The sequence below is a fragment of the Neophocaena asiaeorientalis genome, unplaced genomic scaffold (genome assembly GCF_003031525.2).
Source record: "Neophocaena asiaeorientalis asiaeorientalis breed wild unplaced genomic scaffold, Neophocaena_asiaeorientalis_V1.1 scaffold49, whole genome shotgun sequence".
Taxonomy (NCBI): Eukaryota; Metazoa; Chordata; class Mammalia; order Artiodactyla; family Phocoenidae; genus Neophocaena; species Neophocaena asiaeorientalis.
In genome coordinates, this window is record NW_020172456.1 from 4,699,924 (window position 1) to 4,727,178 (window position 27,255).

At 41.3% G+C, this 27,255-nt stretch overlaps 1 protein-coding gene across 3 annotated transcripts in view; it reads left to right on the forward strand.

Moving 5' to 3' along the window:
• The first annotated feature begins 2,372 nt into the window (after positions 1-2,372).
• Positions 2,373-27,255, forward strand: part of NEK9 (NIMA related kinase 9) — a 39,691-nt gene continuing 14,808 nt past the window's right edge. For all 3 annotated transcript variants that reach the window (XR_003002245.1, XM_024737825.1, XM_024737826.1), the window contains exons 1-16: positions 2,373-2,714; positions 5,136-5,313; positions 7,025-7,080; positions 7,628-7,698; positions 9,384-9,489; positions 11,117-11,248; positions 13,060-13,170; positions 14,220-14,284; positions 16,597-16,647; positions 17,103-17,295; positions 18,942-19,086; positions 19,713-19,913; positions 20,798-20,844; positions 22,027-22,182; positions 24,000-24,108; positions 24,616-24,777. Coding sequence is in view for 2 of the 3 variants with exons in the window: in XM_024737825.1 (XP_024593593.1) it covers positions 2,496-2,714; positions 5,136-5,313; positions 7,025-7,080; positions 7,628-7,698; positions 9,384-9,489; positions 11,117-11,248; positions 13,060-13,170; positions 14,220-14,284; positions 16,597-16,647; positions 17,103-17,295; positions 18,942-19,086; positions 19,713-19,913; positions 20,798-20,844; positions 22,027-22,182; positions 24,000-24,108; positions 24,616-24,777 (2,002 nt within the window). In the remaining variant the exon portion in view is untranslated. The remainder of the gene's footprint in view (positions 2,715-5,135; positions 5,314-7,024; positions 7,081-7,627; positions 7,699-9,383; positions 9,490-11,116; positions 11,249-13,059; positions 13,171-14,219; positions 14,285-16,596; positions 16,648-17,102; positions 17,296-18,941; positions 19,087-19,712; positions 19,914-20,797; positions 20,845-22,026; positions 22,183-23,999; positions 24,109-24,615; positions 24,778-27,255) is intronic.

Consider the following 27,255-nt stretch of genomic DNA (forward strand, 5'->3'; position numbering starts at 1 on the left):
ATGTGAGTCTCCTGGACTCAGATTTGCCTCACCAACCATATCCTAACTGAGCACAAAGTTCTAAATGTTCCTCAGATGGATTTCTTAAATCTGGGTCCCTTTTCCACTCACAGTGATAGTACCTCAGTGCTTGTCTCCCAGCCTCCAGTCTTTGTCTTCCATATTGTCATCAGAGTTCTTTGTAAAGTATAGCTTTGGTCTATGTAAGGTGATCATGTTGGTTTTTGTCTGTGCTGGGCACATGAGCAAAAGAAAACTTACTAATTATGCGAGGGGTGGAGGTATAAACTGGGACATCACATCCCCCAGCAAATCAGGACATATAGTCACACAAATCATATACTCCCCTGCTTAAAAATCTCCAATATTTTCCATTGCCCACAGGAAAAGCCAAATTCTCTAAATAAACATTTGAGGCCTTGTCTTCTGCTTCTACCCCACATATGCCATGGCCTCCAGCCACATTGCCTTCTCTTAGCCCTCAAACATCCTGTTCTCTGAAAGACATCTGGAGCCATGTTGCTGGCTTTGACTCCCAGCTCCCCTCACTACCTATGTAACACAGAGCAGGTTACTTAACCCTTCTCTCTCAGTTCCTTTTGTAGAATGGGAATACTATGAGGATTAAACGGGATTATACATAGAAAGAAAACCTTTAATTTTTTAAAAATATTTATTTATTTAGGCTGGGTCCGGGTCTTAGTTGCAGCATGTGGGATCTTTGCTGCAGCGTGTTTTAGTTGTGGCATGCCGGATCTTTTTTAGTGGCAGCACGTGGGCTTCTCAGTTGCAGCCTGCATGTGTCATCTAGTTCCCCCACCAGGGGTTGAACCCAAGCCCCCTGCATTGTGAGTGGGGTGTCTTACCCACTGGACCACCAGGGAAGTCCCAAGAAAACCTTTAGCATAGTGCCAGGAACACAACAATAAATGTTGGTTGTTATCTCTGTAGGACATATTCCCACAATTTTACGATTAAAAAGTAACCTTGGGCTTCCCTGGTGGCGCAGTGGTTGAGAGTCTGCCTGCCGAGGCAGGGGACACGGGTTCGTGCCCCGGTCCGGGAGGATCCCACATGCCGCAGAGCAGCTGGGCGCGTGGGCCATGGCCGCTGAGCCTGCGTTTCCGGAGAGGCCACGACAGTGAGAGGCCCGCGTCCCGTAAAAAAAAAAAGGGAACCTTGGAGATGTAAAGTTGCCCAAGGTCACATAACTGATGGAACATGTTTTTCCACTGTATTGCAATTTTTTTAGTGACTTTAGGGCGGGGGAGCACCCTTTGCAGATCCCCCACCTCCAGATACAGTATCTGGCAGTGTGCAAAGAATGTTGCACGAGGTCAGTTGGTCAAAGATTTGGAAAGACACGTAGAAGGAGAATGTGAAATCTGGAAAGAGAGTGTCCGGAGAGTTGACTTAAAATATTCTTGACGTTATGTGGAAGATGGAGGGACCCAGCGTAGTCCTGGGCAGGTCTGGAAGAAACAACTGGGCCCACTGACTGAGATGACAGGAGGCAAGTATTTCCGCTGGGGGGGGGAAAAGGTATAAATTGAGGGGAAAAGGTATAAATTGCTTACTAAGCAAAGAGCGCTGTGCGATGTTGGAAGGGACTGTATCCCCAGTCACTGCCCTTGAGATAGGCCTGGCGCCCATATGAGACTGGATGACCTCTGGACGTCGAAACTGTCTGAGCCTAGAGTCTGTCATACAGAGTGAAGTCAGAAAGAGAAAAACAAATACCGTATGCTAATGCATATATATGGAATCTAAAAAAAAAAAAAAATGGTACTGATGAAACTAGTGGCAGGGCAGGAATAAAGATGTAGACATAGAGAATGGACTTGAGGACGTAGGAGGAGGGTAAGTAGCATGGACATATATACGCAACCAAATGTAAAATAGATAGCTAGTGGGAAGCAGCTGCATAGCACAGGGAGATCAGCTGGGTGCTTTGCGACGATCTAGAGGGGTGGGATAGAGAGGGTGGGAGGGAGGATCAAGAGGGAGGGGACATGGGGATGTATGTGTGCATGTGGCTGATTCACTTTGTTGTGCGACAGAGGCTAGCGCAGTATTGTGAAGCACTTACACTCCAATAAAGATCTATTTAAAAAAAAAAAACTGTCTGGGGCCCTGGCCAGCAATCAGGGGAGGGGTCTGCAGACCCGTCGATGACGCACTTGCCCCCGCCAGAGCCACTGGACTCCACGCGGTCTCCACCAGGCGCCGCCACCACCGCCCGAGGCCTCGACTTCCCAGACCGCCCGGAGGAAAAGCAGCCTCGCCGCTAGGCAAAACTAGCGACCAGCGAAAGCGGAGGAACCCCCGCCGGGCCGGAAGCACCCAGAACTGCTTCCGGGTCAAGGGGGAAGGACCCACCATGGAGTCTCGCTGGGTGGCGGGGTGGCTGGGCTGACGGGGCCGCGGGCTGGCGTCTGAAGCGGGAGAAGCGCAGCGCCGCCCGGGACACGCAGGCGGGTCCCGCGGCCGCCGCCATGTCGGTGCTGGGCGAATACGAGCGACACTGCGATTCCCTCAACTCGGACTTTGGGAGCGAGTCCGGGGGTGGCGGGGACTCGGGCCCGGAGCCCAGCGCTGGTCCGGGGCCCCGAGCCGGCGGCGGCGCGGCGGAGCAGGAGGAGCTGCACTACATCCCCATCCGCATCCTGGGCCGCGGCGCCTTCGGGGAGGCCACGCTGTACCGCCGCACCGAGGTAGCGGCCCCCGGCTCCGGCCGCCCCCGCCCCGCCTGCGCGGCCCTGCTCTCTCTGCTCGTCGTCCTCGCTTAGTGTTAGGGCCCCGAAGGGTATCTGTCTCGGGGTCTTCATCACTCGTTCAACTCTCCTGCACTAGGAGTTCGTTAGAGCACTGGTTTTACTGACTGGTCGTTTTTGTTTAAATCAGGCAACTGAACAAGTCATTGAACCTTCTCTGAGCCTTAGTTTCCCCATCTGTAAATTGGAGTTAGTGATAGCTACGTACCTTAAACGTAATATTTACTTTTTAAGGTTATTTTGTGAATCGAACAAAGGTACTTTGCAAACTGTAAATTAAAGTAGTTTATGAATGTGAGGTATTGTCAAAACTTCCTTCCTATTGTGCTGTACAGCTCTCCAAGGTCGAGGTGGAGAGGAGGGGATAGCTTCAAAATTCCCACATCCGTGGCAGGTCCTCTGCCTTTGCCATATCTTTATGTTCAGATATGAACACGCAGTTGGAGATTTTTCTTGAAGATCATGGGGAAGATTGTAGCGTGTTAGTTTCTTCAGTGATTATCCAGCAGCGTTTATGCGTGGGAAATACTTTTTTATTTTTGGTATATTCTAAGCCATTAGTTCTTAACCTTGGGAGGGACAGGACTCCTTTGAGAATCTAATGTAAACATACCCTCCCCCCAGTCCACTACTGCACACATACAAATCCTTTGAAGAGATTTGTGGATTACTGACCCTCAAGTTCAGAATGTATACTGATTAAAACCCTATACTGAGGAGTCTACTTCCAAAAACTAACCATGAACAGGGTTTGATCACTGAAGTCTTAAGACTCTAGTTTTAGAATAGGTAAGTATCCATGAGAACTTGCTGGGGTTGCTGAAGGCGATTGATCTATCAGTGATCTATCTGTCTGCAGTTCTGGTGTGTGTTCCAAGGTACTTTTAAGGCTAAAAGATGGAGGAGGAGAGAGGTGGTTGCAAGATTAATGTATAAGGTTAGAGTTACTGTTGGTATTCTGTTTTCTTATTGGTACTCAAAATATGAGAATCAGGAGATGAGCTTTGGCATTCCTATTTTATAGTTAAAGAAACTAAGATAGTATGTTTAAGGACTTGCCCACTTAAATTAGAAGCAAATCCTGGGCTAGAATGGAGTTTCACATCTCTCTGTCCATGCCTTTCCATTATTATCATGTTGAACTTGGTTACCAAGGTTGTTTTAAGTTTGATTGCACTTTCCCTAAAATTGCACAGTGTTATCGGTAACACCAAATGTTTATTACATCTGTGAATTTACAAGGTTTTAATTAGAAGCAGCCCTTTCCCTCAAGAAGCGTATATTTCATTGGGAAGACATGTTAGTCTTGTTAGTAACAAATAGCGTTTAAGTTGTATGTGTATATAAGGGGGAAAAGAATGGACAAATATTTTAGCGTATGAGCTCTGAAAGTTAAGGAAATGCACAGTGGAAGGTTCATTGATCTTCCCCCGAAGTTTCAAAGGCCTAACGAAGCCATTCTAAAGGATAGGGAGGGTTATTTAGGTGGGGATGCTCCTGGGCTGGGGAGCAGTATCTGTAAGGAATTAGAGCTGTTATAAAACGGAGTGAATATTGGGAGCCACAGGTAAGTCTTCAGGAATAGAGGAAAACATGATAACATAAAAGTGACAGTAGAAACAGAGCTGCAGAATGGGACAGGGTCAGGAAAGTGAACTCAGAGCCCTTAGACCTGGCTTATTCTTATCCAGAAAGGATAAATGAAAATCACTAGAGAAATCTAAATTTTTAAAATTAGAGGCAATTTTAACATTTCTATTTTACAAGAAACTGTGGTCAGCCATAGGTAACCATTTTCCAGTTCTCTATCTCTCCAATACAGTCCTCATCATGACTAGCAGTCTTTCATAATGTCCCTCAATAGAATCTTTGAGACCTACCTCCATACCATATTTTTTACCTGGAATTGACATCATGTAAATTAAGTGTAGAAACGATGTAACAGCATCTTTTTTTTTTTTGCGGTACGCGTACGCGGGCCCCTCACTGTTGTGGCCTCTCCTGCTGCGGAGCACAGGCTCTGGACGCACAGGCTCGGCGGCCATGGCCCACAGGCACAGCCGCTCCGCAGCATGTGGGATCTTCCCAGACCGGGGCACAAACCCATGTCCCCTGCATCGGCAGGCGGATTCTCAACCACTGCGCCACCAGGGAAGCCCTGTAACAGCATCTTAATGCTTTCCCAGGCCTGCAGTAAATTATGATGCTTGGTTGTATGCAGAACCTTTAAAGTCTGTTCATGTTTAAAGGAAAAAAAGGAGTCAGTCTAGGAAGTTTTCTTTCTAGGCTTACAGATCCGGGTGTGGATTCATTCTCTGCCAGGCGCGAGGAAAGCATGATAGCTCTATTACTGTGTTACAGGATGACTCATTGGTCGTGTGGAAGGAAGTTGATTTGACCCGACTGTCTGAGAAGGAACGTCGTGATGCCTTGAATGAGATTGTTATTCTGGCGCTGCTGCAGCATGACAACATCATTGCCTACTACAATCACTTCATGGACAACACCACCCTGCTGATTGAGCTGGAATATTGTAATGGTACGGTAGAATTCAGTGGGACTTCCTCCAGTGAGACATTCCTGTGCTTATACTTACCTTAAGGGGGAGAGAAAAAGAAGATGCACATACAAAGAATAAGAACTTTAAATGGATTTCTAGAGTTTAAGAGAAATAGTTCAGGCCCTGGAGAGTTTTGAAATGATCTACAAAATGAGGGGAGGGATTTTTCCCCTGCATACTCAGATTCTCCTTTGTGATGATAATTCCATCTTCAAATTACTTGTTCAGTTGAATTTTACATTCATTTTTCAAGGTTTTTTCCTTATGAAATGACATTAGTCAGGCATTAGAGACATAGCATGGTTTGACACTTGATATAATATATAATGAAATGGCTTGATATATAATGAAATCTTATAGGTAATATTTATTTATATTGACTTCAGCTAAAGCCATCCTATTGAAAAGTGGTCCAAACATCATAGCTGACTGAAAATGAAAATGATTTCTTTGAACACTTTTGCTTGTAAAATAGCAGTATAGCCTGTTTGTTAAGAAAATAGACCCTGAACCCATATCCTAAGCTTCACTACTTTTTAGCTGTGTATCTTGCATTAGCAACTTAACCTCTCTGTGCCTCAGCCTCCTTATCTTAAGTGAACTTGATGATAAGCAATAGTTACCTCCTAGGGTTGTTGTATGAAATGAATATGTAAAGCTCCTAGCATAGTACTTGATATGTAGCAAATTTTTGATAAATACTGTACAAGCTATTATCCTTATTACATAAGAGAACCCCCAAAGCCCTTTCTTGAGCTGCATGCTAAAGAGGTCCCAGCATATTCTTCACTTAAATCTCTTAAGAGAAAGCTCCTAGACTTCTAACTTTCTTACTAGATTCTTGTGTACCATGATTGTTCCTGTGTTCAACCCTAAATGTATGAGATTATATTAGAAATTTTTGAAGTAGCAGAAGCCTCAATTAGCTAACTTCCTTTGTGGTTAGGAGGAACTAGAATGAATGGTGTATTTATTGAAACTCTGAGTTACTAAATTGCAAGGGGAAAAAAGTTGTGAAACTTAACCAGGACTACAGTGTAAGTTACAGCTGCAGGTAGGAAATAAAATGAACCATCATCATTTGCAGTCTGTATTACTTGGTAATGAAAGGGAGAAGCAAATTCAGACTTACTCTGCAGGAAGGAGTTAGTAAAGGGAGTAATGATTGGAAACAGTCTAGAGTCTACCCTAAATTTTGGGAAACTTTTTCAGTGTGAAGTGGAAAGAAAAAGAAGTTGATGATATACACCTGTATATACAAAACATCACATCACAGCTGTAACCCAAATGTTCTAATAGTCACACTGAGAGAGTTGTTACCAAAATATTGCAGATTCCTTTAAAAGGAGTTTTGGAAAAGAAAATCATCTGATTTTGAAGACTTTCAAAGTAATTTTATAAATTAGGGCACTATAGAAAGTGTCTTTACTCTCATCTTTTCTAAAAATGCTGTACTTCCCGTTTTCATATTGAGTCTCTTCTATTAGGGAGGGGAATCTCTGAAGAATATTTCAGATATAGTCCTTGACAGATGGGAAGAGTTTTGTACCCATGTACCCAAGAGCTGAGAAGGAAGAAGGGGTATCTTTTAAGAGGAAGCAGAATCCTTCACTTACTGTGGCACCTGTTAAAACCCTAGGAGCGTTGATCTCTATTAAGCAATTCAAACCTGTTTCTTGTTTTATTGCAGGAGGGAACCTGTATGACAAAATCCTTCGTCAGAAGGACAAGTTGTTTGAGGAAGAGGTAATTCATATTTCTGTGGAAGGAAGCTAGAATTGTAATGTTGTGTTTCTTGCATTCTAGTTCTGTATTTACTCTTACAACAATGAAGAGTGTTTTTTTCCTTTTATTCAGACTCCCTCCAGGCTCTGATTGATATTCATGAGAAAGGAAACCTCTAACAAGGAAGCTGACTATAGCTGCTTCCTAAATGGTTTACCTCCACATCATGATTCTCTATGAGCTTTCTTTCCTGGTTCTGTTACTGCATACTGGTATGCCCAGTTTTCTATACCTTTGCATTCTTCCTGGATTTCTTTCCACAAGTCTGCTTCATCATACTATATAACAATATTGGAACTATTTTATAATGATCTGCTTTTTTTTTTTTTTTTAAACCCCTACCACTTTTCTTTGCCTACTCAACCTACAAGCAAGAAATGTCAAGTCATGTTGAATCATAACCTCTGGTTGCAGCTTCCTTTGTTTTGTGTGTTCGAGTGTGTGTGTTTATTTATATGGTTTTTTTGGTTTGTTTCCAGTCCAAGTATAATTTATTTTTTCTCTGCAGATGGTGGTATGGTACCTATTTCAGATTGTTTCAGCAGTGAGCTGTATCCATAAAGCTGGAATCCTTCATAGGTAATGAGTGAAAGAATGTGGGATGTATTCCTTTCCACCAGTCCAACCCTCACCTTGGGTACCTCCCATCAGCACTATTATTTTCTTGATTAAGCAGTCAAGGCTTTTCCGTTGATATAATTTAGGAAGGAAACAGTGAGTAATGAGGGGCGTTATCTTCACTTCCTAAAGTTAAACTGTGATCTAGGAAGAATCTCCTCAGTAGCTAAGTACTGCTCAGTCATCTCTTTAAGAAGTATTTTAGAGGTGAGTTCATTAATTCATCAGTAAAGCCTAGAAAGCCACAATAAAAGTGGTATTAGATTGGTTGGAACTCATAGTAAATGTTTTCTCTGAGCAATTGTTTTTAATTTTATAATTAAGTCTTTTAATTTAAGTAAAAAGGGCTTCCCTGGTGGCTCAGCAGTTAAGAATCCGCCTGCCAATGCTGGGGACATGGGTTCAAGCCATGGCCTGGGAAGATCCCACATGCCACGGAGCAACTAAGCCCGTGTGCCACAACTACTGAGCCTGCGCTCTAGAGCCCGTGAGCCACAACTGCTGAGCCCACGTGCCACAGCTACTGAAACCCACGCGCCTAGAGCCCGTGCTTCGCAACAAGAGAAGCCACCGCAGTGAGAAGCCCGCATACCACAATGAAGAGTAGCCCCCGCTCACCACAACTAGAGAAAGCTTGCATGCAGCAACAAAAACACAACGCAGCCAAAAATAAATAAATAAATAAATAAATAAATAAATAAATAAATAAATAAATAAATAAATAAATAAATAAATAAATAATTTAAGTAAAAAGCTTATTCACTTTGTACAATTAATTATGCAGTTTTACCAGAGCTTTGGCCAGGGGAAACAGCTTTCTATTCACTTCTAGCTATAGGAGAGAACCATTATAAGAACATTTCCACGTCATTATACCCTGCTTAAGTGAGTCATGGACCATTGTTAGAGATTAATGTTAATACACTAGCATTTCCCTTTTTATTGATTTGTCCATTCAGTTACCATATATTTCTTGATAGCTGTCGAGTGGCTACAGTTGTGTATTGTTACTTTCTTTTCGACAATTACAAAGAATATTGTTCTGTTTTTTTCACATCTTTCAGTAAAGGAAGCCAGAGTATGAACTAGACACAGTTTATTTGTGTTACTTATGGTCAATTCATCTTTAGAAAGATAGTGATTTTATTTAGGTGATCTGCATAGCCTAATCATTTTGCTGCTGGGATGTGCTGTCTCTTCTGTCTCTTCTGTTCTCTTGCCTTAACAAATTTGAAACTTTGGCACCAACCAAGTGTTAAAATTGCCTTGATAATCACTTATTTCAAGGCACAAGTGTTAATTGGAGAGGCAGTACACCTTGTAGGAATTATGATTACCTAGGGCACCTTTTTTTTTTTTTTTTTTGGTCTGACCCTCTCAACTTTTCCTAACGACTTCAGTGTTTTGGGGGACATGCCTGTGCCGCGAAACCACGGAGGATGAAGTTAATTCTCTGCCTCCACTCCCCCAAGTCCCCTTCTCAGTGTTAAAATGTATGAGAAAGTGATGACCACTCTTTGGGATCCCGTAACAACCTGAGCAGTGGTAACACACTCTTTTTATTTTGTAATAATTTGGGGCGGGAAGGGGGATGAGATAAAATAGTTGAGTATATGGGTTTAATATACAGCATCTTTTTTTTTCAGAGATATAAAGACATTAAATATTTTTCTGACCAAAGCAAACCTGATAAAACTTGGAGATTATGGCCTAGCAAAGAAACTTAATTCTGAGTATTCCATGGCTGAGACGGTAAGTATGTGTTATCCTTGACTTGGTTGGTTTTGTTTTGTTTTTTGGTGGCACTATGCAGCATGTGGGATCTTAAGCAAAGTCCTAACCACTGGACCGCCAGGGAATTCCTCCCGACGTAGTTTTTTTCTTTTCTTTTCCTGCACTGTGAGATATAACTGTACCCCCTAAATTTTGCACACTTTTCTCAATATTTTTACAAGTTCTCCATACTTCTAAAGCAAGTCTTCAGGAGTCTTTTTCCTGGACCCACTGTCATTTACATGCTCAGGTGTTTTTTCAAGAGCCATTGTCCACATAACAGCTCTGACATCATTGGCCTTTCCAACACTGACTAGAGACTTTTCTAAAAGCAATAAAATACTTCACCATTTTTTCCAGCCTAGGATCTTTAGTAGATTTCACTTTATCTCTCATTTAATGTTTGTTCTTAGGGTGTTAGACATCTCTGTGTTTCCTTTGAGTTTTTTCTGGTTCAGAAACCCTATATTACAAATAAAGGCTGATGCCCAAAGAACAATCTCATCTTTATTATGATACACAGTCTGAACTGCAGATCTCCCTTCTCACCTGATCCTATGAAGGACCATTTGTAAAGAGTAGACATAAGCTGATCTTTAAAGACAGTGATCCTTTTAGGACTTATAAAACCCAATTGTTACTCTTCTGGTTTCACAATGCTTTGTCTTTAAAAGAACTTGAAAATGTAAACTAATAAAATTAATTTTGTCCTGATGATTATTTTTGATAATGTTGAAGTGTGCCTACAAGCAATCTAGAAATATCCAAGGATACTGATAGCCAAGGTTGGGAGTCGGCTTCAGGGACTCAGTTTGCTTGTGTGACGGTGCCATATTGAGTTTCTGAGGAAGTAGTCATGTTGTTGCATGGATTTTTCTCATCAAGAGTAATCCAATAAAACCAAGATTTAACTTTTTTAACCCAGTTAAATGCAAAGAAGGAACGATATGTAAGCCATCTGAAAAACTGCTTTGCCTTGCTGATGAAAGATGGCTGTCAGTTTTATTAGAATTTCCAGGGTATTCATTGTCTCTCATCTTGGGAGAGGCATGACCTCCATTCAGGGCATTTTTTTTCCTTCCAACACATTCTTGAACTCAGAAGGTCTTTTTAAATTTGGATGAAATTCACTAGCTGTGTTAGTATTACAAATGTTAAATTGAGCCATTTACAAAGTTTCACTACTATGCGTTTCAGTTAGAACTTTTAACCTGTTTATTCAATTACCATCTCTGCACTACCAGTGTTTTTTTTTTCCATTAGTGAACTTTTACCAAGTATGCTTTTTATAAAGTCTGTGAAGTCTTAAGTGGGTCTTGGATGCCTAAATCCTCTGGGATCCAGGAATCACAGAGCTTTTCTGTCTCCCAAATTACCATAGGTCTTTACCACAGAGATTGTCCCTTTATAATTGGCCCAAGAGATCTGATATGAATAAGATTTCTCCTCATAGTGGCATCATCTCATAAAAACCATTTTGGGATATGCTGATGAATGTTTTGTAATTGTTATCACTAGTTCTAGGAAATTTAATTTAGTTGTTGAGATATTAATATAGTTACCTCAGAAAAGAAGTTATTCTTTGATTGCTTTCTTTGTTGTTCAGCTTGTGGGAACTCCATATTACATGTCTCCAGAGCTCTGCCAAGGAGTTAAATACAATTTCAAGTCTGATATCTGGGCAGTGGGCTGTGTCATTTTTGAACTGCTTACGCTAAAGAGAACGTTTGATGCTACAGTAAGTTGATGTATTATCCCTGCATTGTCCTTGCAAATGGTACAGCTTGGTTGAGAGAATCAGCTTTATCCCTGAGCTTCTGATTTCTTGAACAGAAATCAGCTGTAGGAAAAATAACCAGTATTCAGGCACTGGCTTAGTAGTGTATTACTAAAATTCTATAGACAAGATTTATTTCCAACTTGAATTCCACACTGAAATAATCATAATCAAGTAGTTTGAGCACGGTCCTTGAATCCGTTGACTATAATTTTAAAACTGGCTCTAGGATCGACTGTGTGATGGGGCAATTTAGATAAGCTATTTCATTTCTTACGCTTCAGCTACATCATTTTATAAAAGCTAAGGCAAGTTATATAATACTCATGAAAGTGTTTTGATCTTTTTTATGAAAAATTACACCCTGACTCTTACTAAAGATTGCTACTGTTTTATAAACAACAAATCCCTTTAAGTCTCTTTTCTTTTCCTCTTAAGTAAAGCCCAGTGTAAAGCAGTGCTTGCCAAACTTTAATATACATAGGAAATCACCTGGGCATCTTGTTAAAATGCAGACTCTATTTTAATGTGTCTGGAGCTAGGCCTGATATTCTGCATTTCTGACAAACTCCCAGATGATGCCGATGCTACTAGTCCATGGGTCACAATTTGAGTAGCAGAAGTGGATTCACATCCAATATCCTCTACAAACCAGATGTGAGAACTTAGGCAAATCACTTCATGTCTTTAATCCTCTATTTCATTAGCTATAACAAGGGAAAAAATACATATTCTTCTCATAGAGATGCTCTGCTAATGTATATGAAAATGCAAATATAAGATAATGCAGAATTCTTTGGCCTTTTGTGAGACCTGTTTATTTTTCTAAGTGCTGAAGTTTATTCTGATCTATCATCTAGTTTTCTTAAATAACATAGTGGAAAGAAAAAGTTTTGGAGTCAGATAGACTTTGGTTGAAATTATGGCTCCATTTTTACTATCCGTGTAGTCTTGGGCAAGTTACTTTACGTCTCTGAATTGGTAATGATAACCTTGCATGGTGTTTGCAAGGGTTAAGAAACATTATATGTGCAACTTATGTTTCTATTGGTCTCAGTAAAGGTGGTGGTGGCACTGTTATAATAATTTCTTATCATTATGAACTTATTATTCATTGCCTTGTCTGTTACAGCAGAGTATCACCTGTATAACCATTATTCGGATATATAAATTAGGAGGCAAATTAGTTGGCAAAGGACATACTTAAAGCCAAGGAGCATAGCTAACCTTGCTTTCCTTTTTCTTAGGATTCAGTTGAAGGGTCAGATTATAATATACTCTGAGTATTATTCTATTGGTCGCATATTATTCTGTTGGCTCCATGTTGGCCAGTTGGCTTCATTCTCTGACAGCAGTAATGCATCCCTGACCATTTCTTTTTTTTTTTTTTTTTTTTTTTTTTTTTTTTGCGGTACGCGGGCCTCTCACTGTTGTGGCCTCTCCCGTTGTGGAGCACAGGCTCCGGACACGTAGGCTCAGCGGCCGTGGCTCACGGGCCTAGCCGCTCCACGGCATGTGGGATCTTCCTGGACCGGGGCACGAATCCGTGTCCCTTGCATCGGCAGGCAGACTCTCAACCACTGCGCCACCAGGGAAGCCCCCCTAACCATTTTTGCTGATATATACCAACGGTTGTAAAAAGAAGTCAGACCTAATTCAGAACTATTGCCATTTCTTTATATGATAGTCACAGGCATCTCAAAGCCCCTACTAGTAGATTATAATGTCATCTTTATATAATCAAGGACAATACAATAATCATTTTCTCATAGAACCCACTCAACTTGTGTGTGAAGATTGTACAAGGAATCCGGGCCATGGAAGTTGATTCTAGCCAGTACTCTTTGGAACTGATCCAAATGGTCCATGCATGCCTTGACCAGGTAAGCGTGACTTAACATATTGATTTCAGTTCAGTGCTTTCCCTTCCAGCCTCAGTGTTTGGAGTATGGCATAGATGAACCTGCACAAAACCACATCCACTTCCCCGGGGTAGGATATATTTGGGGCTGTATCCGGGAGAATAGGCATTGGCAATTCATGATAGTTGTGTGCTTCAGCCAACAAATTCTTCCTTTACTAACCTGCGAAATGAATTTACCATCTAAATTGTGCTGCCTTTTTTATGATCAAGATTAATTTTTTAAAATTGATTTTATAAAATAATAGAGGTAATTTAGAATTCCTAATGTGCAGAATGTATACAGTTCTAAATATCACAGTTGCCTTGCAGTGCAGCTCTAGGTCAGTATTATTCAAAGGTGGTCCAGGAACCACAGGCGTTAGAATCGCCAGGGGATGGCGGAGTTTTACAAGAAGAAAATGAAGATTCCTGGGCCCCACCCTAGACTGACTGGATCAGAATCTCTGTGGATAAAGCCCAGAAATCTTTATTTGTAACAGGCACTCCAGGAGATTCTTATGTACTATATATACTGAAATTTGAGAACCACTGCCCTGACAGTTAAAACAAGTGAGGAAGGTACATTCTCATTCACATATAAGTGTTGATGATAGTGAGCATGAAGCATAGAATGTGACATAAGAAATAGGTTTTTTGAAACAGAAGGATGGTATATAGTGATCTTTGAATAACAAACCTCCAGGCTTCTAAGAGGAAGTAAAATGCGTCTTTAAATCCCATTTTGCCCATTCCATTTATTTATTTAAATATTTATTTTGGCTGCACCAGGTCTTCGTTGTGACGTACAGGATCTTCATTGCGACATGTGGGCTTCTTAGTTGGGGCACATGTATTCTTAGTTGTGGCATGCACACTTCTTAGTTGCAGTATGCATGCAGGATCTAATTCCCCAACTAGGGACCAAACCCAGTCCCCTGTATTGGGAGCATGGAGTCTTACACACTGGACCACCAGGAAGTCCCTTGCGCATTCCCTTTAAGTTAAAACTAACCCATTGATACTTTTTAGGATCCTGAGCAGAGACCCACTGCAGATGAACTTCTGGATCGCCCCCTTCTCAGGAAACGCAGAAGGTAGAGAGCAAGGAAGTTGCTTCATTTTCTTTCTGTAGATGGCTGACTATTAGAAGCCTGACCAGAGTACTACAAAGAGAGGGTGGTGTTTCCTGACTGTGCCACTCTGCTGCTGTTTTCTTCCAACATCTCTGCTTTCATTGCTTATTGTAGTTCCTGACTTTCAGGTCCTTAACCTGTGCTACTTTGTTCTAAATTAATACTGATGAGACCCTGGAGCCCTTCACTCCTCCCCATCTTCTGTGAGTTCTAATCTAGAGTTTGGGCACTAGAGTGTAGTAATTAAGAGAGGAGGGCTCCGGACTCAGACATCCTTATGTTTGTATCTGAGTTGTGTCATTATCTTTGTCAAGTTATTTAACATCTCTGTCCCTTCGTTTTCTCTATAAAGTGAGGTAGGGTGAGGATTAAAGGAGGTAACGCATATAAAGTGCTCAACATATAAAGCCCAGGGCCTGGCACAAGATGCTCAACAATTGTTGGATAGTAGTATGGGTTTGGACCAGGCCTTTGCTTTTTAGTGCATTTGTTTAGATGGTAGATTGCAATTGGAGGGGTCCTCTTCAGATACCTTTTGCCCATTTCCTGTAGTCGAGGTTGATTGATTCCTGACAGGTTATTTCCTGAGGTTTATTTAGTGTTAAAGATCTCTAGAGGTAGGAAGAAGGTCCTTTATCCCTCATTTTTTGTAGGAGGCTTCAAACCCTAACTCAGAGGAAGAGGTGTTCTTCATCCTTGTTAAATGCTCTAGTCTCTATTTCATCCTGTTATACTATTTTTTTTTTCTGTTATACTATTTTTGCCTAACAAGCCTTCTTCCTCCTCTACCAGTTCTTTGTTTTTGAATCTTCCCAATATTCAAACATGTACTGTGCTCTTTTTCAAGTGTTGCCCTTACGTGCATTAAGTGATACCTAATTCCATAATCTCTGCTGTTTGGTCAGCAACCTTTATTCTGTTGTATTAAATTAATCCTTTTCTGGTTCTCCAGTTGATCTCCAGCCAGCGTTTTAGTGCATAGGATTATGTATAGTACTCCAGAGGCAGCACTGTAACCTTCCATTTGTGTTCTTTTCGTATTCAGGCAATAGCACCCTTTAGGGCTGGTTAAGCATATTCTAATTCTTTATCTGGCTTATTTTCCAACAATATATTCACTGTTTAAATCTCTTATTTAAATATTTCCATTGATGATGCAATTTTTATTGAGAGAGTTGGAGATTTACATGTAGTGCTTTGTTAGAACTTTGTTCTTTGATGGAAAAACAGAAGACAAAGAGCTTTCGAGATAAAGCACAGACACAGGGAATTGTGGAAGTATTCAGGAAGCACTAAGTCCTGTTTGGCTAGAGGTTCTAGACCTGGCGTTCTCAATAGCAACACCTCAGGAACTTTAAAGAAAATGCTGGTTCTTAAGCACCACCCCAGGTCTTCAGCTATAATTGATTTAGGCAGAATGAGAACCCTGAGTTAGCACATGGGAGTGGATACAGGGAAGGAAGGCTGGAAAGGTAGGCAGAGAATGTTGAATGCCAGATGAAGGAATCTGTGCTTTATTCAAGGAATAGTACGGAAGTGTTGGTTATTTATGAGAGGGCAGTTCATGTGGGGAGAGATGCGCCTTAGGAAGAGTTATTTAGCAGTAATAATATCAGTGTTAAATCAGTATAGGACTGATTAAAGTGGATTGAAACTGTGGTAAGACCAGTTAGGTGCTACCACAGCCCAGTTGGGAAGTAAAGCTGCCCAGAACCAAGGTGGTGAGACTGGGAAGGAGACGTGAGTGAAAGGGCATTGTATAAGTAGAATCTATAAAACTTGAATATTGAAGAAAAGAAGACATCTGAGTCCAAAATCACTGAAGTTTTAAACCTAGTTCACTGGGAGAATAGAGGGTGCCAGTTATAGAATTAGGAGAGTCAGAAAGAAAAGCTGTATTGGAGAAAGACAATGAGCTAAGCTTTAGAGATGTTGAGTTTAGGGAGTCAGTGGACAGACTAAAGGAAGATGTCAGCAGGTTCCTAAAATGAGCATCAGAGGTTCTCAAGGCTCTCTGGTCCAGCCTGGAACATTCCTCAGAGACAGAAAGCAAATGGCCCCAGACTGCTGTCCCCCTTGTATTTAATGAATTGTCTAATGCTAGGCCTATAGAACTGTTTCAGTTGTATCGAAGTACTTTCTTAAAAGTATTGTAACATTGTGGGAGGCATATGGTTTATAGAAGATTAAGTCTGTGAAAGGTTTTAAAGAGACACTAGTGCAATATAGGAGCCTATTATTTCTCTCATGTATCTTTGCTTTTCTTTTGGTAGAGAGATGGAGGAAAAAGTCACACTGCTTAATGCACCTACAAAGAGACCAAGGTAATGCTCAAGAGACTCTTGAAAAGTAATATATCTTAAATTACTACCAGGGGGTCTTTCTTTCTTGGGTCTGGACATTGTTTGATCCCAGTAAGAAGCCTTTGGCATCCTTTCAGAAGCCAACATCTGCTTAAATGTCAAATAGTCATTTCAGAGAAAAGGAAAGCTATAATTTTACCCTCATGCTAAAGTGGACATCATTATCATGATGAATGTTGAAAAGTTGAAAAGTGTAGGTGTTATGGATCAGACTGCTATCTGATCTGGCTGAGCTGTGATGAAGCCTTAAGGCAGGAATTGCATAGCCTCCTATGTTAGATGGTTGAAATAAGTCGTCGAGAAAGAACATACTTTCTCATACCATAATTGGCAGTTCTCAGGGAAAAGACTGGAAGCATTTTTCCTCGATATAATTTTTATGTTAAATGTTCCTTTGTTCTGGGGGTTGTCGTCAGGTCAAGCACTGTGACTGAAGCACCCATTGCTGTGGTAACATCCCGAACCAGTGAAGTCTATGTTTGGGGTGGTGGGAAATCCACTCCCCAGAAACTGGATGTCATCAAGAGTGGCTGTAGTGCCCGGCAGGTGTGTGCAGGGAATACCCACTTTGCTGTGGTCACAGTGGAGAAGGAACTATACACCTGGGTGGTAAGTGAAAGCTACGTACTTTAGAACAGTGATGTGCGCCTCATTGTTTACTGGGCCCAGGCTGTCTAAGAATTTTGTTGGTTGAACATGTGCTGCAGAAGTGGCAGCATGGGATGATGGAATGTAAGCTCCTTTGAGAGTAGGGATTTTGTCTGTTTAGTTCACTGATGTATCCCCAGTGCCTGGTACATGTTAGGTCGCTTATAAATGTTTTTTGAATGAATGAATAAAAGAGAGAGAAAGAAAGAGAGAAAGAATTAAAAGGCTTGGACTCAGGAGATTGGATTCTCATTTACCACTGGGTGATTTCAGAAGGTCACTTAATTACTCTGTTCTATTACCATGCATTTCAGAGCAACTCATACCTGTGAAATAGCTTTGTAAACAAGTGAAGCAGTGTACCATGTCAGGAAAATTCTAAGACTTCCATCAGTGATTGAAGATGGAATATCTTGAGTAGAATTTTCCTTTGTTCCCCTCTAGATTCTATCCTCTCTTTCACCTCGAACAAACTGCCTATATTTGCTGTCTCTTTTCTTATCTCCCACTCATTCCTCAATCACCTACAGTGCAGCTTCCATCCCTCCACTCAATTGAAACTACTCTTGACAAAATGACCTATAAATTGTGAAAATAAAACAGATAGGTACACTTGAGTCCTTGCTTGATCTCCTGTAGTATTTGACATAGTTGGTCACTCCCTCCTTGAAGCCTGGTCTTCCCTTGGCTTCTGCAAGAGCATGTTCTCTTGACTTTGCTCCTGTCTCTTCTGCTGTGCCTTCTCAGGCTCACTTCAGGCCGCTTTTTCTTTACCCGACCTTGTCTTATCTTAGGTTCTCAGTTCTTCCCACTCTTCCTCCTTCCTGAGGGAGCTCATTTTTTCCAGTAGTTTCAGATAACTTCTCCATGAGGACAGGCTTTATCCCCAGTGTGTAACAGAGTAGACACTCAACTATTGATTGATAGAAAGAATGAGTGATTTGGCCTCTGTTATAGAGTTTTAACTTGCTGTTATTTCCTAAAATCCTCTCACTTAAAGAACTAGCTTCTGGGGGGCTGCCAGAGGTGGATTGAAATTAGTGCCTTAAAAAACATTTGTGTAAGGACTTACAGTTGAGTTATTGAATGGGAAGAATTACTTATATCTTTAGAACTGTTGAAAAGTCATGTAGGACTATTCTCAGTGCTTTACAGCAGCGTCTTTGATGTTACCAGATTCCTTATGACTGTTACGTATTTCAGGGAAACTGTGACCAAAATTTGTAAAACTTTTATAAGGATTTCCAAGAGGCTGTACTCCTGTAAAAAAAACAATCAAATTAGACTATGTAAAGAATTTTTTCATCATCACCCATAATTAAATAGACAATTCACCTTAGACTTGAAGAAGAAAGACAAAATTGAGAATGGGTCCTTTTAAGGCCCAGTGGATCTCAGTCTGGATACTTTAAAAATCTTTATCTGTTGGTAGGGGTTTTTTACTATCTACCATTAAAAGGTTTAATCCTCTTACCTTTTTTTTTCCCCGTTTCTATATTTCCAACTGATTTTTTTCCTACTGTTTTTCTTAATAAGTGATACTACAGATTAGATTAAAGATTTGGCGTGAAAAGTTTAAAACTTCACAAGACCTATTTATTTCACAGAACATGCAAGGGGGTACTAAACTCCATGGTCAGCTGGGCCATGGAGACAAAGCCTCCTACCGACAGCCAAAGCACGTGGAAAAGTTGCAAGGCAAAGCTATCCGTCAGGTGTCATGTGGCGATGATTTCACTCTCTGTGTAACAGGTAAGCCAGCAGCAGAAAGCACCCAGGTGCATTTAATGTGGGGTATTTTAGTTAATTCTATGCAGTTTTAGTTGGGATTTTACAACGAAAGACAGTATCCAAAGAACCAAAGACAGTGAGCAAATATTATACACATTAATAACAACATGCCCAACTTGCTATAGCATTAGAGTAGTGATGAGCAAGGAGAAGGCAGGTGGATAACAGAGAAGAGGTGGGATTAGGAGAAATGTATCGTATGTCCCAGTTGTGGGGGGAGCAGAAATAACCTCACTACCTAGTCAGGTGTAGATAACGCTGAGTCAGGAATTAGGAGCTCAAATTTAGTTTGGGTCTTGCCATTACTCACTTTATGATGTGTAAAATAGAGATGGCCCCGGTAAAATTTTAAGCCTCTTTAATATATCATCCCACCATTCTTTTTTTAACTGTTACCGTAACAGTACACATGACCCCCTAAATACCAACAACTCTAGGCTTGATAGACAGTCTGTCAGATTTCTCTGATATAATCATCCCATGTGAGCTCATTGGCTGAGGTCATCCTCATTCCAGCCCTGCCCAGCTTTCTGATGAGACAAAATAAGTCATTCCTTTGATGGGTTCTGCTTTCCTCCCTTTCACAGATGAAGGTCAGCTCTATGCGTTTGGATCTGACTATTATGGCTGCATGGGCATGGACAAGATTGCTGGCCCTGAACTACTAGAACCCGTGCAGCTGGACTTCTTCCTGAACAATCCAGTGGAGCAGGTCTCCTGTGGGGATAACCATGTGGTGGTTTTGACACGAAGCAAAGAAGTCTACTCTTGGGGCTGTGGTGAATATGGTAGGTGTAGCCTTGACTCTGTCCACTTATTCCCAGGCGGACAGCCTGACCTCTTGCTTGTGTGCCTCTAAACACATCATGCAGCCTCTATTTGAGAAGTGTTAATTCAGTAAAAGAGAATCTTTTTTGGTTTTTTGGCTGCGTTGGGTCTTTGTTGCTGCGCGTGGGCTTTTTCTAGCTGTGGCAAGCGGGGGCTACTCTTTGTTGCGGTGCGTGAGCTTCTGATTACAGTGGCTTCTCTTATTGCGGAACATGGGCTCTAGGTGTGTGGGCTTCAGTAGTTGTGGCACACGGGCTCAGTAGTTGTGGGTCGCGGGCTCTAGAGCACAGGCTCAGTAGTTGTGGCGCACGGGCTTAGTTGCTCCATGGCATGTGGGATCTTCCCAGACCAGGGCTCGAACCCATGTCCCCTGCATTGGCAGGCAGATTCTTAACCACTGTGCCATCAGGGAAGTCCAGTAAAAGAGAATCTTATGGACTATTTTCATTGGGAAGGAAGCACTCATTTTATTTTATTTTTTTAAGTTGAGGGGTACAGTAGATTTGATTTGATTTGATTTCTTTCTTTTTTATTTATTTATTTATTTGGTTGCACCGGGTCTTAGTTGCAGCAGGTGGGCTCCTTAGTTGCCGCTTGCCGTCTCCTTAGCTGCAGCACGTGGGCTCCTTAGTTGCGGCTCGCGGGCTCCTTAGTTGCAGCTCGCCAGCTCCATAGTTGTAGCATGCGAACTCTAAGTTGCAGCATGCACATAGGATCTAGTTCCCTGACCAGGGATCCACCCCGGGCCCCCTGCATTGGGAGCGCGGAGTCTTATCCACTGCACCACCAGGGAAGTCCCTGGAAGCCCTCATTTTAATGATTTTCTTTCTTATGTGTGTCTCAGGAAGGCTGGGTTTGGATTCAGAAGAGGATTATTATACACCACAAAAGGTAAAATCAGAGGCAACTTCTTCCTAGAGCCTGTCTAGGTCACACAGACTCCAGTAATATGTCCTCTTTACCTGACTCCTCATATCAAGGTGTTTATCCCTGAAATATTTCCTATCTGGGAGACTGACAATCCGGGATTCCTAATTTAGCACTATGTGGTCTTGTCATCTGACTAAATCATAAAAAGTTGTGAAAGAAGATGCAGCCACTGTGGACACTCTGGAGTCACATCTTGCTTGGGGATGAGCACTAAAATCAGAATGTATAGCGAAAAAGTCACATCAAGCTAAACACACCCTGGATGGGAAATATTGGAAAGCAATAGAGTATCCCTTAACCCAGCACAGCCATTTCCCTTCCCCTTTCCACAGTTGGATACCAAATGAAGTAGTTGTTTGTATTTAGGGGTCATATTGTATGAAATGTAATATCTAATTCCTCTCAGTACTGCAAGAGCTGGCACTGTGAGAGCTGGCACGGGAGCTGAAACAAGCAGAGAGAGCACGGTCATATGCACCCTAGGACACAGGCTCACCCACTGTTCACTATTAACAATGTTTATTTACATTTTAAAAATTAACATATATCTGTGGGACCATTCTCAATCAATAGGATTCACAGTTATTCCTCTTCTTCTGAAAAGACTATAGGAGAAGGTTTGAGGTTTGAGTTTTCAGGTTTCACAGACATCCATCATGTCCCCCCACCATTCTTCAGCCCTGTCTAGTTAGCTGCAGAGGGATGTGAGCCTTCAGAAGTCTTGGCTGCTGCCTCAATCCTTGGTCACCTCACTTATTATATGACCAGACTAGCACCCCACAGGGCTACTGAGTTTCTTCTATAACTATCATGGGATCTCTGCATCTCAGAGGACTAAATCAGTAATAGATCGAAGCTTCTCTTTTCCCAGTGTTTTCTGAGAAGTCTTCCTAAGTAGGACCTATTGCTAAAACTTTTAGCTGACCTGGAATTGCCTTCTTTTACTTTATTATAAAAGTTGAGCTCCTTGTTGAAAACAGTAGCCTCTAAGCTTCTGGGCAAATCTGAAGAAAATAGAGCAACCTTTATTTCCCTGTGGTCATTCTGCTAAATGCAGAGCATCATTTTTGAAAGAATTTGAGGGTTTTTCCCTAATACAAGTTATGTTTGGGAGATTTTCTGATTTTTTTTTTTTTCTTGCAGGTGGATGTTCCCAAGGCCTTGATTATTGTTGCAGTTCAATGTGGCTGTGATGGGACATTTCTGCTGACCCAGTCAGGCAAAGTGCTGGCCTGTGGACTCAATGAGTTCAACAAACTGGGTCTGAATCAGTGCATGTCTGGAATCATCAATCATGAAGTGAGTACCCCGTTTGGTATCCTAAGTACATCATCAGAACTTCTCTAGGTTGGAATTTCTTTGGAAATGCTATTATTGGTTTGTGACTGTGGAATTTGACTTAAGAATAAAGTGACGATCTCACAGACATTATGTCCAGTAAAGTAGCCAGCCACAAAAGTGTACATACTATATGATGCCCATTATATGAAGTTTAAGAACAGGCAAAATTAACTTATGATGGCAAAAGTCAAAACAGTGGTTGCTTCTGGGAAGAGGGGCATAGGTGTTAACAGAAAGAGTAGGAGGGATCCTAGGGTGATGGAAATGGTCTATATCTTGATCTGGATGGTAGTTTTACATTTATATACCTTTAGAAAAATGTATCAAGCTGTACAATATTGTATATATGTTATACCTCAATAAATAAATTGATTACAAACAATCAGTGACGGAATTCAAATTCTACCTTATCACTGAAGTAGATACAAGAAAATTAACATTATGAAAAGAAACATTTTTCCATGTATCACCTCTCTAGGGAGTTTTTATGATTACTCTCAAATCACTGATCCTATACAGGCTTATTAAATGTAATTACCATTCCCCTCCTTCAAGAATGTCATAAATTCGCCACTGATTAAGTACTAGTCCCCTCTTTGTGTTAGTATGATGAATTTTTGTCATTTTCTAAAGAGTCATATTGAGACAAGTTTGCTGTCTCAATGGAAAAGGTAAGAATTAATTTTTAAGGGCTTCCCTGGTGGCGCAGTGGTTGAGAGTCCGCCTGTCGATGCACGGGACACGGGTTCGTGCCCCGGTCCGGGAAGATCCCACATGCCGCGGAGCAGCTGGGCCTGTGAGCCATGGCCGCTGAGCCTGCGTGTCCGGAGCCTGTGCTCTGTAACGGGAGAGGCCACAACAGTGAGAGGCCCGCTAACCACCCCCCGCCAAAAAAAAAAAAAAAGAATTAATTTTTAAGCCATCTCTAAAGTAGTGATTGTGAAATGGGAGAGTGCAAATTTGGAGCAGGTCTGGGGAAGGTGTCCATGTACTTTGAAAAGGCATGTTCAGAATTACCATTACTTGATTTGGGTTTTGTTACAACATTGTGTTTGTTGTGAAATTTTAAACTTACATGGGAAGATTTATTTTTATGCTAATCTAAAGGGGAAAAAAACAAAACAAGGGCTTCCCTGGTGGCGCAGTGGTTGAGAGTCCATCTGTCGATGCAGGGGACGCGGGTTCGTGCCCCGGTCCGGGAAGATCCCACATGCCGCGGAGCGGCTTGGTCCGTGAGCCATGGCTATTGAGCCTGCGCGTCCGGAGCCTTTGCTCCGCAATGGGAGAGGCCACAACAGTGAGAGGCCCGCGTACCGCAAAAAAAAAACAAAAAAAAAGGAACGTGGTTTTTAACAAGTTGAGAATATTGTAGGTAAAATTAGATCACAGTAAACTGATGGGCTGGACAGAGTCTTCAGGATTTTAATTCCTTCCCCTGCTTTTGTTAGGTATGTAGAGTGTATAACCAAGACAAAAGTCAATGATTCTATCCTTATATAGATGCCTTCTGGGATGGAGAGTTCATGTTGTGTATACCCTAATTTAGGAATCTTAAAACTTTTGTGGTCAGAAAGTCCTGTCTCATACTAAATTCTCTGATTACATATTGAGCTTATTTCTTCTTTTATTCTATTGGAGATGAAAAGCTACCTGGCACCTTCTTAATAACATGATTCGCTTGAAAGGCCTTTTGATCACCACGACAACATTTTCAGCCTGTTTCCCCTCCATTTTTTACTTCATGAGTCTTTGCTTTGTGTTCTACCTTGTTTCAGGCATACCACGAAGTCCCCTACACAACCTCCTTTACCTTGGCCAAACAGTTGTCCTTTTATAAGATCCGTACAATTGCCCCAGGCAAGACTCACACTGCTGCTATTGATGGTGAGTTGATGTACAACTGTGTACACAGGCCTTAGTATTTCAGGCTCTTTTATTCTATCAAGTAGTAGCGCTTCTTAACTATATGTACACATTCTCCTGATTTCCCCCATCATCCAGTATTATCTCATTAACAAATTGGGCATTCAAATAAATGTTCTGTTGGTAATCATTATAAGTATATAATCAATACATTCCTTAATGAGAATACCATACCTATAATTTCTGGCAACTGCTATTTGTATTTAGCACCATCTATAAGTTTTCTAAGTTAAATAGTACCCATTTTCCACATTTAAAATAGAATATATAATATTGAATCACTTCCTGGGTCTAATTGGTCATAGTTCTAGATGCCCTAGCTGCCCTAAGTCCAGGATTGTGTAGCTAGCTTTATATTTGTATACTCTAACAACCAGAAGCTAGTCTATGGGACTCTGCATTGTCTGCATTTTCCCTCTGTTTCATGACCCATTTGTACCTGGTTATTTATTTTTGCTTCTGTCTCAGAGCGAGGCCGGCTGCTGACCTTTGGCTGCAACAAGTGTGGACAGCTGGGTGTTGGAAATTATAAGAAGCGTCTAGGAATCAACCTGTTGGGGGGCCCCCTAGGTGGAAAGCAAGTGATCAGAGTCTCCTGCGGTGATGAGTTTACCATTGCTGCCACTGATGGTGAGTCTGTACATGTTATTTCAGGCTTTCTGGATAGGTGGCTATATTTTAATTTTTGCTTGCAAAAGAGGTGGACTGGTTATTTGTGTAGCTGGATCATATGTTTACTTTTTTATCTGTGTTAAATTGGTGGCCAACTTTTATGCCTATGGAGTTTCATTAACTTTTCATGTGTCCAACATAATGATTGCTGTAAAAAGGTCAGATTTCTAGAAAATGGCAAGTTAGTACTCTTAAATCCCTGCTTTTTTACTTTACTTTTTTGGTACAATGTTTTAAGAATTATTAAATACTTATATATATACCTTGCCCAGTACCATGTTGGTTCCAGTAAATGTTGGGTGGCTAGAGAGGAGAACAACATAATTTAACCTTGTTCCTTGGTTGGGGTCAGCTGCACTGCAGTGATGTCTTTAGGGACTGCTAAGGCTTGAAGGGCTATATACCATGTGTTTCTCAACTTTCTGAATTGGTCTAATAGAATTTTCTTCTCTCTTTCCTCTCAGCTATTTCTTCTCCTCAGCATCCTGCTCCTATCACTTCTCTTCTTTTTTGCAGCTTCTGCTAGCCTTCACTCCCTTTCCTCTTTCTTGTGCTTTCTTTTTTTCTTTTTTCTCTCTTCCTGTATCACCTTCTAGACTCTCTTGATTTTTGTAGCCACTTCTTTCTTGTGACTAGTGAACAACAAAAAAACATATTTCATCTTCTTATCTTTTGACTCATTTTGGCTTTTTTTGTTATTGCTCATGCTCTGGGACGTCTTTGTTTTCTTTCAGTCTGTGTCTGTTACTTACACAGGAGAGGTCCAGCAATAGTGTCAGATAAGTGATCTGTTACCATATTTAATGAAGTGAACCAGCCTTCAGAGTAGCACTTTAACCTTCCCTGCTTGTCCCCAAACAAGTGGTTTTAGGGAACAGACTGGTTAGTTCAGGCTAAATAAATGGAAATGGTACCTAGAAAGACAGAATCAGGATGTCACTGAGGATTAAAAATAGTATAGCAAGTTCAGTAGCACTTTCTGACAGGTCCTCAGAGAGGTAATGTTTCTTCAGTATCTGTGTACTTCTCAAGTTAAACTTCAGAATGACGAGTATAGAATTAGACTCTGTGTCTGGGCATATTACCTGTTGATAAATGTTCCTCTACTCCTTTGAACTGTACTTGATCACCTCATTCACATAGCAGACATAAACTGAGTGCCTACTATGCTCCAGGTCCTCCTTTAGGCTCTGGGACTATAGAAGTGAGTCTCAGTAAAAATAGAACCATTGTATGATCCAGCAATTCTACTCCTGGGCATATATTCGAAGAAAAGGAAAACAGTAATTCGGAAAGATACGTGCACCCCAGTATTCATAGCAGCACTATTTATAATAGCCAAGACATGGAAGCAACCTAAGTGTCCATCAACAGAGGAATGGATAAAGAAGATGTGGTACATATATACAGTAAATGGGATATTACCCAGCCATTAAAAAGAATGAAATTCTGCCATTTGCAACAATGTGTATGGACCTAGAGGGTATTATGTTTAGTGAAATAAGTCAGAGGATGGCAAATACTCTATGTTATCACTTATATGTGGAATCTAAAAAATAAAACAAATGGATGAGTATGACAAAACAAAAACAGACTTACAGAGAGTGAGAACAAACTAGTAGTTACCAGTGGGGAAGGAGAAGTGGGGAGGGGCAAGATAAGGATATGGGGTTAAAAGATACAAACTGCTATGTATACCATAAATAAGCACCAAGAATATATTGAACAGCACATTATTTTATAATAACTTGAAATGGAATATAATCTATAAAAATATTGAATCACTATGTTGTATACCTAAACTAATATAATATTATAAATCAACTATACTTCAATTAAAAAAAAAGTGACGGGGCTTCCCTGGTGGCGCAGTGGTTGAGAGTCCGCCTGCCAATGCAGGGGACACGGGTTCGTGCCCCAGTCTGGGAGGATCCCACATGCCACGGAGCGGCTAGGCCCATGAGCCACGGCCGCTGAGCCTGCGCATCTGGAGCCTGTGCTCCGCAACAGGAGAGGCCACAGCAGTGAGAGGCCCGCGTACCGCAAAAAAAAAAAAAAAAAAATTACAGAAAGCCCCTGTCCTCAGGGAATTCACAGTCTAGTAGGGTAGGGGAGACATACATATAGACAGATTAGTGCAGTCAGGTAGGTTCAGTGCCATGATTGTAGTATCCAAGTCTAAAGCCTGGAGTGTCCAGGGCACAATCAAGAGGCCCGCGTGCCCCAAAAAAAAAAAAAAAAAAATTACAGAAAGCCCCTGTCCTCAGGGAATTCACAGTCTAGTAGGGTAGGGGAGACATACATATAGACAGATTAGTGCAGTCAGGTAGGTTCAGTGCCATGATTGTAGTATCCAAGTCTAAAGCCTGGAGTGTCCAGGGCACAATCTTCTCCCTATTTTTTTTTTTTTTATTTTTTTTTTTTCTTTTTTTTTGT